The sequence below is a fragment of the Oryctolagus cuniculus genome, chromosome 7 (assembly GCF_051225735.1).
Source record: "Oryctolagus cuniculus isolate XC-2025 breed Fujian yellow rabbit chromosome 7, ASM5122573v1, whole genome shotgun sequence".
NCBI lineage: Eukaryota > Metazoa > Chordata > Mammalia > Lagomorpha > Leporidae > Oryctolagus > Oryctolagus cuniculus.
Genome location: NC_142873.1, coordinates 49,411,896 through 49,430,667, shown reverse-complemented (window position 1 = coordinate 49,430,667; position 18,772 = coordinate 49,411,896). Strand labels below are relative to the sequence as shown.

General features: G+C 50.7%; 2 protein-coding genes across 27 annotated transcripts; one reads left to right on the top strand and one right to left on the bottom strand.

Moving 5' to 3' along the window:
- Positions 1–1,011: 1,011 nt before the first annotated feature.
- Positions 1,012–4,493, bottom strand: ANKRD34A (ankyrin repeat domain 34A). 2 transcript variants are annotated; one of them, XM_008264530.5, is made up of 2 exons: positions 4,370–4,493; positions 1,012–3,456 (listed from the first exon to the last, which is right to left on the bottom strand). In XM_008264530.5, exon 2 carries the CDS (start codon positions 3,338–3,340, stop codon positions 1,853–1,855), a length of 1,488 nt encoding a protein of 495 aa, XP_008262752.1. In that variant the 5' UTR covers positions 3,341–3,456; positions 4,370–4,493; the 3' UTR covers positions 1,012–1,852. The 2 variants fall into 2 exon arrangements, with proteins under 2 accessions (XP_008262752.1, XP_002715690.1); XM_002715644.6 differs by lacking the exon at positions 4,370–4,493 and adding an exon at positions 3,984–4,148.
- On the top strand, positions 3,017–18,361 carry POLR3GL (RNA polymerase III subunit GL). 25 transcript variants are annotated; one of them, XM_089300023.1, is made up of 13 exons: positions 3,017–3,154; positions 3,963–4,057; positions 5,548–5,641; positions 7,300–7,635; positions 8,345–8,380; positions 13,184–13,241; positions 15,276–15,443; positions 15,783–15,912; positions 16,678–16,746; positions 17,046–17,102; positions 17,320–17,393; positions 17,522–17,632; positions 17,892–18,361. In XM_089300023.1, the coding sequence occupies exons 7-13, from the start codon at positions 15,318–15,320 to the stop codon at positions 17,976–17,978; spliced, it is 654 nt and encodes a 217-aa protein (XP_089156149.1). In that variant the 5' UTR covers positions 3,017–3,154; positions 3,963–4,057; positions 5,548–5,641; positions 7,300–7,635; positions 8,345–8,380; positions 13,184–13,241; positions 15,276–15,317; the 3' UTR covers positions 17,979–18,361. The 25 variants fall into 25 exon arrangements, with proteins under 25 accessions (XP_089156149.1, XP_089156146.1, XP_017201419.1 ...); XM_089300020.1 differs by having other exon boundaries at positions 7,257–7,635; XM_017345930.3 differs by lacking the exon at positions 5,548–5,641 and having other exon boundaries at positions 7,418–7,635.
- The last annotated feature ends 411 nt before the right edge of the window (positions 18,362–18,772 follow it).

The following is an 18,772-nucleotide window of genomic DNA, read 5'->3' as shown; positions in this document are numbered from 1 at the left end:
CTCAAATACGTGTTCGGTTTAAAATTTATTTAACTGAGAGAACGAGAGAGAATGCTCGTATCCACTGGTTCACTTTCCAAATGCTCACAATGGTTGGGACTGGCCAGCTGAAGCCTGGAGCTGAGAACTCATTGAGGACCCCCAACGTGGGTAGCAGGAACCCATTCTGTTATCCATTATAGCAGCCTTCCCGGTTCTACATTAGCAAAAAAAAACTGGAGTCAGAGCCAGGGCCAAGTGTCAAGCCTAGGCACTCCAGTATGGCATGGGTGTGTCCCAGCTGCAAGGCTAAACACCTGCCCAATGTAGGTGTTCCAAGTCCCCCTGTTTTCATCATGTCACTATGCCACATTGTTGTGTAATTTTCTGGTTTCACCTGTTCTAAATTGGGAGAGGGAGTAAGAGAGCAGAATGGATGGCCCCCAACCTCCTATGTGAGTGCAAGTTAGAAATACAAGGAAATAAAGCAAACTGAGAAATCCAGAGAGCAGATTAAGAAAAGTACTCTTGGTGCCGACCCTGTGGTGCAGAGGATTCAAGCCCCAGCCTGCAGCATCAGCATCCCATATAGGCGCTGGTTCAAGTTCCGGCTGCTCCACTTCCCATCCAGCTCCCTGCTAATGTGCCTGGGAAAGTAGCAGAGGATGGCCCCTGTACCCATGTAATAAGAATGGGGGCTGGCGTTGTGGCTTAATGGGCTGTTGCAGCCATTTGGGGAGTGAACCAGCTCAAGTAAAATATAAATAAATCATTAAAAATAAGAAATAAAGAATGGATATAGGAGAGGCTGGAGGAAATGAATGCCCATCAGGTGCCTTAAAACCTTCAGGACACAGAACATTTTTGCCTTTTCTTCTACAATCCCAGTTGGTCAGTTGGACTCCTGGAGAGAAAACAGCTGAAATCTCTAGGTACCCCTCTAGTTTATTATAGCTATAAATTAGTGTCACCCTCCCTCCCCACTTCTCATTTCCCACACGCCACGCCTCTAGGCAGAAGTGACAAAACAAAGACTTCTGAACACATTTATTTGATATGTCAGTGGAGAGAGGAGTGAGTTAGGGTTACTCCCCACTTCCATCTGTGGGGGTGTTCAAAAGCTCAGACAGACAGAAGAGCAGCTTGGAGCCCATGACCCGCCCCTTTGGAAAATGAGTCAACCTGTAGTAGTGGCTGGCGGAACCCGGTGGGAATAAAAAGCAGGACATTGAGAAGCGAAGTTGAGAGCAGGAAGGGTAGCAGCAGAACTGAGGCTGGGGGCTGCTGCAGGAGCCCCCCAAGAAGAGTAAAGAAGGTATCCTGAAACGTGACTGGGGCTGGAAGCAGGGCGTGAACAAGGAGCCAGGCCTGGAGAGAGAAGCAAGACCTGCAGACCTGAGTGGTATATTCATGAACAGAGTGTGCAAAACCATGATAGGCTGTGTTGCAGGGCATACATGGAAAGCACGGGATTGCTTCAGCAGGAGGGCGAAAATACAGGAGACTACCATAAGTAGGGCTTCCCTACTGTTTCTGAAGAAATGCAAATGAGTTTGGGACCTTAGCACAAGTGGTCCTGTGTGTTTATTGGTGTGTGGAGCCTGTGGGTTCACAAACAATCCACATGCACGTGAAACATCCAGGCATGAATGCACGTGTCTATACACTCAGTAAATAAGAGTATTTGCCTTTCCACGCTAGTAAGACGACTGTGCTTGTGGACACATCATGTTGACCCATGTGTGCGTGCACCGTGCCCATGAGCACATGCAAGAGACCCCCTATGTCCCTGGTGTGTGTGTGTGTGAGCTGATTCTCCCACCTGTCCCATCAAGACCCTGCTCCCCACTCTCCTCGCCTCCTCTCAGACGTCTCAACGCCCTGGCTCCCCTGGCCCGCCTAGACTCTGGAAGCCCCCTAGCAGGCGTAGCTGCTCAGTCTGCATGGAGTGGCGTCTCACCAGCTTGCGCTTGGTCCTGGGAGAGCCTGGCGCCCCCGCATGCGGAGGGGCAGGCAGCGAAGGCGCCCGACCTCCGGCTTGGGGACGAATGTCGGGGATGGGAGGGTGGGGGCTGACGTTGAGCGGAGGCAGGAAACCTGGGCGCGTTTGCGAGATGTGGTCCAGGAGCAACGTCCCGGAGCCCCTCCGCTCCAGCAGCCCGGGGCTCCGCCTCCGTCCGCTCAGCGGCGATACAGCCCCCGGCAGACTCTCCTGGGACTGGCGCGGGGAGGGAGCCGAGCCGGCTAGAGGGAGGGTCAGCGGGGAGGCGCTGTATCGGCGACGCTCCAGGGACAGGCGACTGGACTCGGGCGAGTCGGGGCAAAGATGTCCGGGGGTGTCGAGCTCCACCGGCTCCATGCGGCTGAGCTTCTGCCTCAACCCCGAGGCTGGGCCAGACTCCTGAGCCTCGGGCGCTGTGTTCCGGCGCGAGAGAGGCCCCCCGCCCGTCACTTTCTCCGCCCACGGGGGCGGGTCCTCCGGGCCTTCGGTGCTGTGACGTCGGGAAAGACGGGGTCTGCCGCTCAGGGTCAGCCCGTTGAAGTCGGCGGTCAAGCGCTCGATCCCCGGCCTCCCTTCGGCGGGCGGAACCGGCTGTGGAGGGGCCACCAGGCCCCAGGGCTCGGAGTTGAGCCTTTTGAGTGGTTTCGGGGGATGGCGGGGCGGTTTGGGGAGAGGCTCTGAAGGGGAAGGGTCATCGGGGGGTTTAGGAAGAGGGAATTCGAATACGTCCCGCTTCTCCTCCTCCTCCTGGGCGCGAGGGGACAACAAGCCACGCCCTCCTCCTGCAGTCTGCAACTGGATTTCTGAAGGCGACGTGCAGACTCCCGGGCTAGGTGGAGCGGGAGCAGGATCCTCCACCCCCGGGGACGGTGGAGAATTGAGATACTGCCGCGTCTTCTTGGTGCCCGAGGGCGACGTATCGGTAGTGATGATGATGACCTCCGTGCCCTTGGCCTTGCAGGCGTCCAGCAGTGTGGCGAGGGTCTCGCGGTCCCCACGGTCCAGGGCGTGGACAAGCGCCGAGGCGCCTGCGTGATCTCTGACGGAGGGGTCTGCGCCGTGCTCCAGGAGCAGCGAAGCCACCGCGGCGCCCCCACCTCCGGCGCAAGCATGCATGAGAGCCGTGCGCCCTAGGCGGTCTGCGATGTTGGGGTCCGCGCCTTGCTCCAGGAGGTAGCGTACCATGCGCGCCTTGTTCTGGGGGTCGTCGTAACGGGCCCGACAGGCCGCCATTAGCGCAGTCTCCCCCTGGGCATCGCCCTCATTCACGTAGGCGCCCCCCTCCAGAAGCAAACGGGCCAAACGCAGCTTACCCTGACCCACAGCCCGAAGCAGAGCGTGGCCCTCGGTGTGCAGCATAGCTGCGGCTGGAGAGAGGGCACTGATGGAGCCGGGTCTGGGACCTGCCGCAGATGGCTAGGGGTCTGGGGGTGGTGCTTGACAGAGGCCTGGGGTCTCAGTGATGAAGCTGAACCCTACAAGAAAGAGATGGATCATATTGGCGGATTCAGCAAGGAAACTGAGGCACCGCTGGAGGCGTCCGGTGTGAGGCGACACACAGTCCTGCCTCTAACTCGTGCCTTGGAGCCTCCCCTTCCCCCCAGCGCATGCCTGAGGAGGTGGGAAGGGTGCACCCGCGCTGAAGGGTGAGCGCGCGTGCAGCTGCGTACGTGCACGCGCAGAGACATCCGTACCCCCACTCTCACCCCCACGGCTTCTCAGACCTTTCCAGCATCCCCCTTTTCTTACCCACACTTGGAATCCCCCTTTCTAGGATGCTGAACGCCACCCACCCACACACATGCTCCCGTATAAACACATATTCCCATTCCTAACCTCTTTTAGGTTGCCACAGCCCCAAAAATTGAGTAGGGGGAGGGAAGCAGCTTGCATTTGGGACCTAAAACGGGTGGAGGGAGAATTGGGGGTTTCTTTTGCTCCTGCTGTATTCCCCATCACTCCTTGCTCTTTCCCCTCCCAGGCTGTGCACCCAAATAGATACCTGAATGTCCGCAGAATCTCTGCCTGGCCAGGATTGAGGCCGTGTTCACCGGACAGCCGGGGTGGCGGAGCCAGGTTCCCAGGGGCCCACATGGCGTGGGGGGGCACCCGATTCCCTTGGTGTCAGAATCTGCGCCCCGGCACCGGATCCTGGTCCCTCCTCCCGGTGCGCCCCGGGCACAGCGCCGGCTCGGGAGGAGAGAAGCTGGGGGGGCGGGGGGGAAGGGGGCGGAGCTCTCCTATGCTATTTATAGCCCAGTCTCTGCGGGTGGGGGCGTCCGGCAGCAAACCGCTCCCCCACTCATGCACACATAAACCCTGAAAAACCTGGAGGCTCCAATCTTGACTTCCCTTATCTGAGCCGACCTCCCCTAAGCCCCAACAAACCTAAAGTGTCCCTTAGGGGACGACTCCGAGACCACGACAGCGACCATCCGAATTCTCGGCAGAGCCTCAGCAGATCTCCATTCTCCGCATTTGGTGTGCTTGTGCGCCAGACTTAACCTGTCACACACCGCACATGACACACTGTGCAGAGGGGTGTAGCCAGTCGATTGGGATCCGGAGCCGGCATCCATACGGTAGTGTGCAGAGAAACGGGAGGTCTGACTGCCTTCTTGCAGTTGAAATCCCTGGTAGATCACGGTCCAGTCAGGAATCAGACAGGGAGGTACATCACTACCCCACCTCCACCAAAAGGGGACACACAGCACAGAGAGCCTCAGCTCCTTTATGCAGACCCCTTAGATGAGCAGGAAGGAAAGTGGATGTCTGGGGGCATTTTTACATAGGGCGAGGGGCGTTCCCAGGTGCCGCCTCCTTCTAATCTTGGGAGGAGAGACCTACTAGAAAGGGGGCAGGGAAAGGAGGGAACCAAGTAACACCTTCTCTCATTGCATTTCCTTACTCTCAGTCTTGCTTAGACTCTTTATTTTTCCATCTTGCTTGAAGGTCTCTATTCTGGTTGCTCTTGGTGTTTTCTGTCTTCCTATCTGTCACTATCTGTCTCTCTCACTGTCTGCCTCTCCTTGCCACCTGCCCTGTCTCCATGGTTACCATAGCTTCCATCTGCATATTTTAGGAATGAATTTCTGTCCAGCTGGAAGGTACCAAGGGAAATGGGGGAACGAGGAAAGAATGCTAAGGATCTGAAAAGTTCACCTAGGGTCCTGAGATAATTTAGACTGGAGGTCCGCAGACACAAGTGTCTAAAAATAACATCCCTGGGGCTCATGAAGTGGTCTAGCAACATAAGGGAAGGCCTGTTACCAGGCATCCTGTATAAGTTCTGGTTCAAATCCTGGTGGCTCCATTTGCAACCCAACTCCCTGCTATTGCGCCTGGAAAAGCAGTGAAAGTGACTCACGTGAGAGACCTGGATGGAGTTCCTGTCTCCAGATTTCAGTTTGGCTTCCTGTCTCCAGATTTCAGTTTGGCTCAGCCCTGGCTATTGTAGCCATCTGGAGAATGAACCAGTGGTTGGAAAATCTTTTATTTCCTCTCTGTAACTCTTCTTCTTCTTCTTCTTCTTCTTTTTTTTTTTTTTTTTTTTTTACTTTTGACAGGCAGAGTGGACAGCGAGAGAGAGAGAGAGAGAGAGAGACACCCCCAATGGCCGACGCGGCGGGCGCATCGCACTGATCCAAAGCCAGGAGCCAGGTGCTTCTCCTAGTCTCCCATGGGGTGCAGGGCCCAAGCACTTGGGTCATCCTCCACTGCACTCCTGGGCCATAGCAGAGAGCTGGCCTGGAAGAGGGGCAACTGGGACAGAATCCGGCGCCCCAACCAGGACTAGAACCCGGTGTGCCGGCGCCACAAGGCGGAGGATTAGCCTATTGAGCCACGGCGCTGGCCTGTAACTCTTTTTTTTTTTTTAAAGATTTATTTTATTTATTTGAAAGGCAGAGTTAGAGAGAGAGGTAGAGAGAGAGAGAGAGAGAGAGGTCTTCCATCCACTGGTTCACTCCCCAACTGGCCACAACAGCCAAAACTGTTTCGCTCTGAAGCCAGGAGCCAGGAGCTTCTTCCAGGTCTTCCATGCAGGTACATGGGCCCAGGCACTTGGGCCATCTTCCACTGCTTTCCCAGGCCATAGCAGAGAGCTGGATCAGAAGAGGAGCAGCCAGGACTAGAAACATTGCCCATATGGGATGCTGGCGCTTCAGGCCAGGGTTTTAACACACTGTGCAACAGCAACAGCCTGAAATAAATCAATAGATCTTTAAAAATTTTAATTTATTTTACTTTATTTTAAAAGATTTATTTATTTATTTGAAAGGTAGAGTAACAGAGAGGCGCATGCGGGGGGTGTGGGAGAGGAGTCGTCAATCCACTGGTTCACTCTCCAGATGACAGTAACAACCAGAACTGAGCCGATCCAAAGCCAGAAGCCAGGAGATTCATCTGGGTCTCCCATGCAGGTGCAGGGGCTCAAGGACTTGGGCCATCCACTACTGCTTTCCCAGGCCACAGAAGAGAGTTGGATCGGAAGTGGAGCAGCTGGGACTCAAACTGCCACCTATATGGGATGCTGGCACTGCAGGCGGCAGCTTTACCTGCTATGCCACAGTGCTGGCCCCTAAAAATTTTATTTTAAAAAGTAATGTCCCTGGGCGAGGAAGAGAGAGAAACATTTAAACATTTGCAGGGAAACTACCCATTCTTAACCAGTTGCTGTTTTGTGTATGGCAAGTATGTGCCAAGTGCTTTACATACATTATGTTCAACCCTCACAATTCTGTAAGATCGAAATGACTGTCTTCTTGTTACCTGTGAAAAAACTGAGATGTAGGAAGGCTGAGCGTGGTCTCCAAAGTTTCACAGGTATGTTTTTGTCCTAATCAAAGACTGAGCACTACACCTACTGCTCCCAGCCTAGAGGCCATTTTCTCTGACATCTGGGAAGTTCGTGTTGCCTACGTCCTAGATTGTATTTCCACTCCCAACTCCTTCCCTGTTTCTGTTTTCTGGGAAAGTAACACCCTTCCATCCTGCCCTCCCCTCTTTACCACAGGGCTTGGAGGGGCTACAAAGCAGGGGGAACGCAGAAAACCCTGGTTCCCCGATTCCCCAGTCCTTGCTTTCCCAAACCCGCTTCCCACCATCCTCGCAGATTTGGTAACAGCCCACAGAAAAACATTTTTATAAAGGAATTATCCATTGGCGGTGCCGGAGGGAGGCAGTGTAGGACTGAAGGGAAGGTTGTAGTGATGGGGGAGAGGCCACGTCACAAGAAGAGTGGTCCCCTTAAAAGGCAGCGTTCATTTTTCGGCAGGGGCTCTCCTCTTTAGGCCTCTCCGTGGGGACTTCCTCAACAGGGCGCTCCCACGCCAGCTTCCCTCTGCGAACCCTCGCTAGCCAGAGGCGCCTCCATCTGGGATGAAGTCGCAAAGAACTGCCCCGTGGTGACTACAACCCCGTCTCTCCCGCGCCCAGCCTCCCAAGCCCCGGCTCCAGCAGGCTCTCCAAGCCCGCTCCTTCTCCTCCTTGGCTTTAAGTGGGCGGACCTCCCTCCTCCGCCTCCCCAAGATTGGCCCCGAGAGCCCACCAATGAGGAGCTGCGGGAGGCGGGCCTAGGACGCCACCAGCTTCAGGAAGACCAGCAAATTTCAAGTTGGCCGCGGCGTGGGCTTCGCCTGGGGGAGGGGCAGCAGGTAAGGCTCTGACCCGGTGGCTGCGACCTGGTTCGATCCCACACTTCCCCAGCTAGTTGTGCGGGCCGGGCTGCGAGACAGACAGCGCTTTCCAGCAGCCTGTTGGCTCGGCGCCCTCGGGCTCCCTACCCGCTCTGCCCCGGGCTCCCATTGCTGTATTGATTGTATACCAGAGAACCCGAGTTCTCTATTGCGTATCCGGCACAGAGATTCGTCTTAAAACAGAAAGTGTGAAGGACTCGCTCTTGTACCTCTGACCCTTTGCGATGACATCACCTGCCCCCCGTCTATTAATATTATCCCACCGACTAAGAGCCTCGCAAACTCCTGTTGTCCACTAGGACGCAGCTGAAATAGTCCGTCTACCTGTAGCGTTCCCGGACCGCCCTTCTTGCAGAATGAATTATTTCCCAGCCTGATGGTCGCATAGTATGCACACCTGGATGAGAGCACTTAGTGCACACGCTCACTTTATATTTCTGTTCTTCTTAAAATACAAGATTTTGTAGGGCGGTTCCAGTACTTAATATGTAGTGCTCAATTAAGCTTTAATTGAATGTAACTGATTTCCAGGAACCGCACTCTCGTTGGGGAGGTGGAATTTAAACTCCTAAGGTAATTAGGGATGAATAAAAGACAATACAGCATGTAATTAAGGGCCGTTACATTAGTGGTTCATAACATTGGTGTTTTGTAATTGCTCTCATAGTCCGGAGAAGAGAGCCAGGAGAACCGGAGTGACCAGGTGAGGCCTTGTGAATCAGAATGTCTCCAGTTTGTAAAGGCCTGTAGAAATCATGATTTGTTCAATCATTCATTCAACATATATTGAGCACCTAACGTGTGGGAGCCACAATGCTAGACGATGAGGACTATAGCGAATCACGTGCTCCAGCTTGCACCCTACCTCTAATAAATCCCATTTAGCAAATCGTTACCCGGCATCTATGTGAACATCTTTGGTAAGAGAACTCCTTATCCATCTTTGCATATCTTCCCATTTTTGGATAGTTGTTCTTCAGTCACTATCAAACAAATATTCTAAAGAAAGCATATGTAATCAGTGAAATGCATTCCACACTTCCATTATAAAAGAGGGAGATCTGTCCTGGTTGTAGCATCTTAAAGCAAACCATCCTGTTTGATTTTTGATACGTACAATTTCATGATTATGATGTAGTGATAACTCAATACTTTTTTATTTGTATCTTTTCAGTTTATTTTTCTCTGTGTATATATATGCATGTGTTTGTCAAACATAAGTAATGCCATGTGATAAATGCAATTTTATGTTTTCTCCCATTCCATATTATATTATAAACATTTTTCTAATTTTAAATATTTGAAGTCATAATTTTGTGGTACATAGATATTAAATAGATTAAATAGGTTAAATAGATATTTGCTTTTTTTAACTGTTCATTTATTTTTGGACAGAATTTGTGTTACCATAAATAACTTTTTGATGAACATACTGTACTTCTATCTCTGACTGCATATCTGATGGCTTCTTTAGGGTAGATTTTTTAAAAATCAGATTATTGGATTAACTATATAAGCTTTAAATGGTTCTTGATTCTAGTGATCAAATTGCTCCCTTGAAAGGTTGTATTTGTAGTATTTGTGTGAGGTATGAGAGTATTCATCTGAAAAACATTCATTATAACCTGATTATTATTTAAATATTTGTCAATTTGATAGATGAAGTGTGATTTTATTGGTTATCCTTTTATCAATTGCCTATTCATGTCCTTTGCCCATTTTATTTTTTAAGATTTATTTATTTATTTGAACGGCAGAGTTACAGAGAGCAGAAGCAGAGAGAGAGAGGGAAAGATATTCCATCTGCTGGTTCACTCCCCAGATGGCTGCATTGGCCAGAACTGAGCTGATCTGAAGCAGGAGTCACGAGCTTCTTCTAGGTCTCCCACATGGGTGCAGGGGCCCAAAGACTTGGACCATCTTCTACTGCTTTCCCAGGCCATAGCAGAGAGCTGGATTGGAAGTGGAGCAGCCGGGACTTGAACCAGCACCCATATAGGATGCCAGCACTGCAGGCAGTGGCTTTACCCATTACACCACAGTGCTGGCCCTGGTCCATTTTTCTATAGGAGTGATTTTTTAAAAAGATTTATTCATTTGAAAGGCAGGATTACAGAGAGAAGGAGAGACAGAGAGAGGTATCTTTCACCCACTGGTTCACTCCCCAAATGGCTGCAGTGGCCAGAGTTGGGCCAATCCAAAGTCAAGAGCCAGGAGCTTCTTCCAGGTCTCTCACATAGGTGCAGGGGTCCAAGGACTTGGACCATGTTCTGATGCTTTCCTAGGCACATCAGCAGGGATCTGGATTGGAAGTGGAGCAGGTGGGTCTCAAGCCAGAACCCATATGGGATGCTAACACCACAGGCCCCTGTGCCACAGTTTTTGTTCTTTTTGCTTCCTGCTATATCACTAGCACCTAAAACAGTTTGGCAAACAATAAATATTCAGTAAATATTTGTTTGACTTTGATAATAATATTATTACTATTATTAATCCCACTTTAAGGATGAGTAAACAGGATGAGAGAAATAAACTGCCAAAGTCAATGGAGATAGGAAATGCTGGAGCTGGTACTGAAATCTATGTTTTAACCACTACAAGTACTGTTTTCTTTAAAGTTAATAATTGCTAGTGTTTTCTGTCTGATCTGTTGAGACTTGCCTCTTGGTAACTTCTTGCACAATACACAGGCATGCATGATTGGGAATGGGTATAGTGTAGGAGAGTTGCTGTTGTTTGGCAGAAGCAGAATGCAGAGTGGACTTTAGGGAAGGTTGTTGTAAATTCCTGAGCTAAGTGGGGTAAATGGATTGTTTATAGTTTCCCAACAACCAGTTTAGTTTATTGCCTGGATTACATAAAATATTGTCTTCTTTTTCCTCTGCATCCTTGGGTCATTTGTTTAATATGTGGAAATGGAATTAGATTTGTTTAACCTCAAAGCTCATGGCCTTTTTTTGACTCATCACTTTTTGGAATCAAAACAGCTCCCATCTCTGCTATTAGAATTGTATCTGTTGGGGCCGGCGCTGTGGCACAGCAGGTTAACTCCCTGGCCTGAAGTGCTGGCATCCCATACGGGTGCTGGTTCTAGTCCTGGCTGCTCCTCTTCCAATCCAGCTCTCTGCTATGGCCTGGGATAGCAGTAGAAGACGGCCCAAGTCCTTGGGCCCCTGCACCCACATGGGAGCCTGGAAGTAGCTCCTGGCTCCTGGCTTCAGATCGGCGCAGCTTTGGCCATTGCGGCTGTCTGGGGAGTGAGCCAGCGGATGGAAGACTTCTCTCTCTGTCTCTACCTCTCTGGGGAGTGAGCCAGTGGATGGAAGACCCCTCTCTTTGTCTCTACCTCTCTCTGTAACTCTGTCTTTCAAATAAATAAAATAAATCTTTAAAAAAGATAACTGCATCTGTCAAGTGCAAAGATATCTAAACCAACTGGCTAGAGTGTTCTTTCCCTTGAAAGGGGCTGAAGAGGTGATGACAAATTCTCTAGTCTCCAGGAGGCACCCTCTGTCCCTTAATGTGTGAGATTTTATATATATATAGATAGATAGATAGATAGATAGATAGATAACACATACATTTATGTATATGTATACACACATACATGTATATATTAAATACACATATATGCATATACATGATGTAATATATGCATATATAAATTTGTACATAAATCTCTATATATAATGTATATATTTTATATAAAGGCAGAGTGACAGAGAGACAGAGATCTTCCGTGCTGCTATCCATGTGGTGGCAGGGACTCAAGTACTTGGACTACTATCCACTTCCTTCCCAGGTACCTTAGCAGGAAGCTGGATTGGAAGTTGAGGAGCCATGACTCGACCTTGCATTCAGATATGGGATACAGCTGTCCCAAGTGGCAATTTAACTTGCTGTGCCATGATGTCCACGCTTATGTGGTTGATACTGCTTTTTTTTTTAAGATTTATTTTATTTATTTATTTGAAAGTCAAAGTTACAGAAAGAGGTAGAAAAATGGAGAGAGGTCTTCCATCCACTGGTTCACTTTCCAGATGGTTGCAAAGGCTGGAGCTGTGCCAATCCGAAGCCAGGAGCCAGGAGAGCTTCTTCCAGGTCTCCCACGTGGGTGCAGGGGCCCAAGGGCTTGGGTCATCTTCCACTGCTTTCCCAGGCCATAGCAGAGAGCTGGATCAGAAGTGGAGCAACCAGGACTTGAACGAACCAGTGCTCATATGGGATGCTGGCACAGCAGGCAGTGGTCCTACCCACTACACTTCAGTGTCAGCCCTCAAATGGCATCTTAACTGCTAGCTGTAAGCCAGGAGCTTTTTCTGGGTCTCCTTCATGGGTACAGGAGTCCAAGCGCTTGGGCTGTCTTCTATTGCATTCCCAGCAGAGAGCTGGATTGGAAGAGGAGCAGCCAGGACTAGAACTGGCACCCATATGGAATGGCAGCACTGCAGGTGGAGGATTAACCTACTGGGCCATGGGGTCAGCCCCTGTTATTGTTGTTTTATTTATTTGCAAGGCAGAGAGACAGAGAAAGAGCTCCTATCCACTGGTTCACTTCCCAAATGCCTATGATGACCCTGAGGGGATGAAGTCAGGCGTGTGGAACTCAATCCAGGTCTCTCGCATGGGTGGTAGGAACCCAGTTACTCAAGCCATCACATGCTACCTTCCAAGGATTGCATTAGCAGGAAGCTAGAGTCAGGAGCAGGAATTAGATCAGGAATCCAACCTGGGTACTCTGATATGGGATGTGAGTACTTTATTTTTTTAATTTTTTTTTATTTTATTTTTTGACAGGCAGAGTGGACAGTGAGAGAGAGAGACAGAGAGAAAGGTCTTCCTTTGCCGTTGGTACACCCTCCAATGGCCACCGTGGCCCACGCACTGCAGCTGGCGCACCGCGCTGATCCAATGGCAGGAGCCAGGTGCTTCTCCTGGTCTCCCATGGGGTGCAGGGCCCAAGTACTTGGGTCATCCTCCACTGCACTTCCCTGGCCACAGCAGAGAGCTGGCCTGGAAGAGGGGCAACCGGGACAGAATCCGGCACCCTGACCAGGACTAGAACCCCGTGTGCCGGCACCGCAAGGCAGAGGATTAGCCTAGTGAGCCACGGTGCCGGCCCAATTTTTTTTAAGATTTATTTATTTATTTGAAAGGCAGGAAGTGAGAGAGAGAGAGAGAGAGAGAGAGATCAATCTTCCATCTGCTGGAGCTTCATCTGGGTCTCCCAGATGAATGGCACGGGTCCAAGCACTTGGGCCATCCTCTGCTACTTTGCCTGCATTAGCAGGGAGCTGGATTGGAAATGGAGGAGCCAGGACTAGAACCAGCTTAACCCTCTGTGCCACAGTGTGAGCCTTGTTTTCCCAATTAAAAATATCATATATTCTTATAGTACCTTTGTTACAAATAATGAACCAAATTGTTACATTATTAGTAACAAATCCATGCTGGACTCAGACTTATTTGTTTTTTAACCTAATACTCTTTTTTTTTTTTGCACCAGGATTCCATCCAGGATGCCACAAGATATTTAAGCTGCTCTTGGCTGTGATAGTTTCTAGGTAGGTAGGGAGTAGTAGTCAGATACGATGAGCACTGCCCTTCCACTGGAGTCTGTCTGATACTTTTCTCATGACTAGACAGGGGACATGGGTCTGGGGGAGGATGATGAGTGAGGCCACGTGCCGTGCCACATATCATATTTATTTTTTTTGACAGGCAGAGTGGACAGTGAGAGAGAAAGAGAGAGAGAAAGGTCTTCCTTTGCCGTTGGTTCACCCTCCAATGGCCGCCATGGCTGGCGTGCTGCGGCCGGCGCACCGCACTGATCCAAAGGCAGGAGCCAGGTACTTATCCTGGTCTCCCATGGGGTGCAGGGCCCAAGCACTTGGGCCATCCTCCACTGCACTCCTGGGCCACAGCACAGAGTGGCCTGGAAGAGGGGCAACCAGGACAGAATCCGGTGCCCCCACTGGGACTAGAACCCGGTGTGCCAGCACCGCAAGGCGGAGGATTAGCCTAGTGAGCCGCGGCGCCGGCCGCCACATATCATATTAAGGGCATACACTATCAATATGGCTCATGGCTATTGATGTTGATCTTGGTCACCTGGCTGAAGTACTGTTTGTCTGGTCTTTCCACTACAAAGCCGTTCTGTAACTTGCCCTCAGCTTTCCAAAACTGCGTCAGATGAAATTTCTCATACACAGTCCACATGTAAAGAGTGAGGGTTATGCTCTTGCTGTTTTAGGGTGGAGTATCTACATCACTATTTGGCCATTAGGAACTGTTTCAGTTCTGGCCCTGAGGCCTTTTGACATAGCCCCATATGGCTTTTGTGTGTGTGTGTAAGATTTATTTATTTGAAAGTCAGAGTTACACAGAGAGAAAAGGAGAGGCAGAGAGAGAGAGAGAGAGGTCTTCCATTGGCTAGTTCACTCCCCAATTGGCCACAATGGCCAGAGCTGCACCGATCTGAAGCCAGGGGCCAGGAGCTTCCTCTGGGTCTTACCACAAGGGCTTGAGCCATCTTCTACTGCTTTCCCAGGCCACAGCAAGAGCTAGATAAGATGTGGAGCAGCTGGGACTTGAACCAATGTCCGTTTAGGTTTTACTCACCGCACCACGGCACTGGCCCCTGTTGTGGCTTTGAGTGAACCCTTACATTTTGGCACCTTAAAATGCTCCAGACTCTTCTTGTGTGTTTTCTGCCCAGTCCTGGAATCAGCTCTTTTCCAAAGAGCCCTGGTTCTTTTCCTAGGAAAATGGTATTAGATCTGGGTACTGTTTGCTGCTGGGATGTCACTTCTTTCAGGTTTCATTTTCATTTGGGGATTTTATCACCCATCCTAGCTGTCTCTGCCTGACTCCTCAGCACCGACAGCAGGAGACAGAGTTCAGTTCAGCAGAAGAAGGAACTTAGGGTTCATCATAGTTGACCACAGTAGAGTGGACTGCCTTGGGAGAGAATGGACACCTTGTCCATGGGAAAATGCCCCCAGAAGTGGCATAATGAACAATTAGAGTAGTTTTACCCTGCGAAGGGTTTGGACTAGCAGACCTCCAAGGATGCTTCCAATTTTAAGAATCTGTGCTTCTAAGTGGTGCTCAAAAGGAGTAGTTTTTATTTTCTCCTGGTTGACAGTGAGGTTGGTAGCCCCTCCCTGTGTCCCCCGCCCAGTGCCTGCATGCTGTCTTGTTTCATAAATGTTTTGCTGAAGTCGTTACATTGGATTGAATTGGGATTTTGGTTGGGTTGGAAAGGCAGGGAGAGAAAAAATTCAAAGCTTATATATAAAAATGCAGATAGTAATTTTCTTAGTAACGTAGAAAAATTTTGTTCAAGGGTCTAATCGCCCACTTCATTATACTGTAATGACACCATATTGTAATTATCTGGCCAGTTGGGACTGTGTCTTATCCATGTTGATGTTTTCATAAATACCTGGCCTGACAGTATGTCTTCTCCCTCATAATCTGTTGAATGATGTTGATTTTCAAGTCCAAGGGAGAAAAGGTTGAGTGTCTTCTATCTTCTTGGCCCTCTGTCCATTCTCCTGTACTTTTTTTTTTCTCTTTGTTTTTGTCTCTATCAGGTTTTTCTCACGAGATCTCGGAGTATCCAGGCCCCCTCTGCCATGGCCAGCCGGGGTGGGGGCCGGGGTCGTGGCCGGGGTCAGTTGACCTTCAACATGGAGGCCGTGGGCATTGGGAAGGGGGATGCTTTGCCCCCACCTACCTTGCAGCCTTCTCCGCTCTTCCCGGTGAGTATCTCCCCTCTCTCCCAAAGATTTCCACATGCCCCAGGCTGATCCTATATGACCCTGGATTCCTGGACCCCTGCCTATCAAAACACCATCCTCCTCATGCCCCTCCCTTACCCTATACTCCCAGTTCCCCAGTGATGTTTTCCAGACAAAGAGGTATCTTCCCTTACTTCTCACACCCCTAGATTGCCAGATTTCACAGTGCTGTGTCACTCCCCCATCCTATTCTGGCCCTCTGTGTAGCAGGGGCTTTGGATTAAAACAGGGGCAGAGGCCTTCCTAGGTTTGTACTGCACCGCTTTCTCCCTCAGCTGACCGCTGCCCCTGCCTCCTTAGCCCTTGGAGTTCCGTCCAGTGCCTCTGCCCTCAGGAGAGGAAGGGGAATATGTCCTGGCACTGAAACAGGAGCTACGAGGGGCCATGAGGCAGCTCCCCTACTTCATCCGGCCAGCTGTCCCCAAGAGAGGTCAGTTGCAATGCCAGCATCACGTTTGGGGTGCCTACTGAGCAGTGATGTCCCCTGCTCAGCTCCATGGGGGCTGGAGACGCACAAGAAATGCACTAACCAAGACTATAATTCCTTCTGTATCTTTATAGTATTTGTGGTTTGTTTTGGGGTCTCACAGAAGCCTTGGGACAGGGGGAAATTAAATATTAAGATCCCATTTCACCCGTACAAAGGAGAGACACATTAAGAAATTTAACAATCTGGTTATTAGAGACACTGACCAGTCAGAAGGAGGCTGGTGCCGGGTCTCGGAGTGAAGTACTCACCCTTGCCTGGTGGGTTAAAGCGAGGCCAGGGAGCCCAGTGAGTGCCATTGTGAGACCTGGGACAGTGGATATTTATCAGCTGGGAGGGACATAGAGTACTTCAGTGCATTGACAACTGGTGCTTTCCTGGATGAAAGGCCTTAAGTTAACCCCATTAATAAAGGGTAAAGAACTGACAAAAATGCTGGTTTCTTGTCCCCTAGTGTCTGCTCCACTGCAGCACACTTCTCAATATAACCATGGCCTTGAGCTAAGGGAGAAAACAAATCGTCATCATTTGGGGTGGTGAAACTGCAGACTGGAAGAGTGATGCGGTCTTCACTTGGGCTGACACCCTGAGCTCTGGGTTTGGGGTGAGAGGACTGCTGATTCCTGAGTATTGAGAGGGCTGGGCCCTCAGGAACAGCCCCGTTCTAGGGGCTCTGAAGGAATACAACTTTGACCCTTGACCCCTCAGATGTGGAACGTTACTCGGACAAATATCAGATGTCGGGGCCGATTGACAATGCCATTGATTGGAACCCTGGTAGGTGCTGGGTCCTTCATCCACTGCCTTTCGTTCAAACACTTGCGATATCTCAAGCCACCCTCCTCCCTCTGTCCATCCAGAATTGTAAACCAGAGCCTTGGCTGTGCTCCAAAACGCCCTCAGGGTCTACCCGGGAAACCCATTAATAACGCCCACTCCTCGGGGAGGCGTCCCGACCAGTTTTGTTCTGAACACCTTGGACCCAACCCTTTCCTTCCTGTCCTTGAAAGTCAGTCACCGTTCACCGGTGACCCCAGGCAGGGTCCCGTTAATGTGTGCATGCCTGCTGTTCCCAGACTGGCGACGTCTACCCCGGGAGCTGAAGATACGAGTGCGGAAGCTACAGAAGGAGCGTGAGTGTATCTGGACAGAGCTGGGAGAAGTTTCCTCCGCCAGCCCAAGGAGGCCTTTCCCCTGCTTCCCCAGTTCCCACCCAATCAAGCGCTGTTGCCAGATGCTGTGGTAGCCACTTGAGGGCAGCAGAGTGCCATGTTCCCTGCAGGAGGGCAGGCTAGGCAGCCGGCCAGGAAAATTGCTATCTGATGGTTCACTTTTTGATCCCTCCACCAGGGGCCCCCATTCTACTCCCTAAGAGGCCGCCTAAGACCGCAGAAGATAAGGAGGAAACAATACAGAAACTGGAGGTGAGGTGGAAGTGCGCCGAGAGACCTCCTGGGACCCTCACCCAGTCCCTCTCCCTTGGCCTGTGTGTGCCTCAGTTTTCCCTTCTGAGAGCTGAATCTGAGTCTCTTCCTGTTCATCTTCACGCGAGACCCTGGAGAAGAAGGAAGAAGAAGTGACCTCGGAGGAAGAGGAGGATAAAGAAGAAGAAGAGAAGGAAGAGGAAGAAGAGGAGGAGTATGATGAAGAAGAACATGAGGAGGTGAAGGGGACCCCCTCCTCTCCTCCTGCTCTGGGGTCTCAGCTCTTTATGCCAAGGTGTTCTGCGAGACACCTAACTGCCTCTGGAGTAGAGGCTTCCCTCCTCTTCCTGTGCCCCCAGGCCCTTCTCAGAACAGCTGCAGGTGGAAGGGCTGTGCAGGCTTGGAGTGGTGGGAGTTTGGAGGGAAGGGGCCTGGGACCCAGGCAGCAAGAATGCCAAGATGATGCCTGATTGTACTTTTTTTTTTTTTTCATTTCAGGAAACTGATTACATCATGTCATATTTTGACAATGGAGAGGATTTTGGGGGTGACAGTGATGACAATATGGATGAGGCTATATACTGAAGAAGGGCCTGGACTCACATCGTCCTTCATGTGGGATGCAGGCAGTAGCTGTCCCTATTTGGTTTTGTGCATGAGAACTCATTTGGTCAGTGTCCAGATCACCTGTGTTTGGTCCCCGGAGCCACAAGTGGACAGCGGTGCCGGACAGCAGTCTCTTCTCTCTTTCTCCTCTTCCTACTTTTGTGTCACCTCTTCTCCTGGGGAAAGGGAAGAGGACCCACGTCCTCACTGTTTGAAACCAGTAAGAAGAATGGACAGAGGAACCCAGCTTGTTGGAGCTGAGACAGCCACACATACGCCCCCAGCCCATTTTACTACTCTTGCCAGAGGTCACTGGGGTGGGAGCCAGTTTTATATTTTTAAATAAAGGCCTTTTATCTGTTTCCCTGTCCTGGATGAGGCCTGGTGGGAGAGGCTAGGGGAATGACGGGGATGCTGATCTGAGTCTCATGTGAACACAGGATCACGGCCTGCTGTCTTTGTCCCTTCCTCCTCTCCGCCATGACAGGATACATGCAATCTGGGCTGTCAGGGAACTCATCTGCAGGGCTCTGCAGAGCGAGCTGCCGAGAAAAACAGCCCTGCCGCCAGCAGCCCTGCCAGCTGCTGAGCCTCGGCTTCCCAGGCTGTGGGGCTGGGATCGCCTCTGTTCACACCTGTTCACAAGGTCACAGGCCCTCTCTTTCCTACACCTGACCTTCACTTTGTCCTTATTTACAAAGAATGGTACCAGCTATTTTTATGGAGAGAGTCAAGAAAGCCAGGTGCAGGGAGGGAGGAGGGGAGAGGCACTG

Bases quoted from the DNA above. Each gene is read 5' to 3' on its own strand.
- POLR3GL (XM_089300026.1), top strand. From the start codon at position 15,318: ATGGCCAGCCGGGGTGGGGGCCGGGGTCGTGGCCGGGGTCAGTTGACC. The intron at 15,444-15,782 runs GTGAGTATCTCC...CTGCCTCCTTAG, and splicing joins AGCCTTCTCCGCTCTTCCCG to CCCTTGGAGTTCCGTCCAGT. The intron at 16,747-17,045 runs GTAGGTGCTGGG...TGCTGTTCCCAG, and splicing joins TGCCATTGATTGGAACCCTG to ACTGGCGACGTCTACCCCGG.
- ANKRD34A (XM_008264530.5), bottom strand. From the start codon at position 3,340: ATGCTGCACACCGAGGGCCACGCTCTGCTTCGGGCTGTGGGTCAGGGT.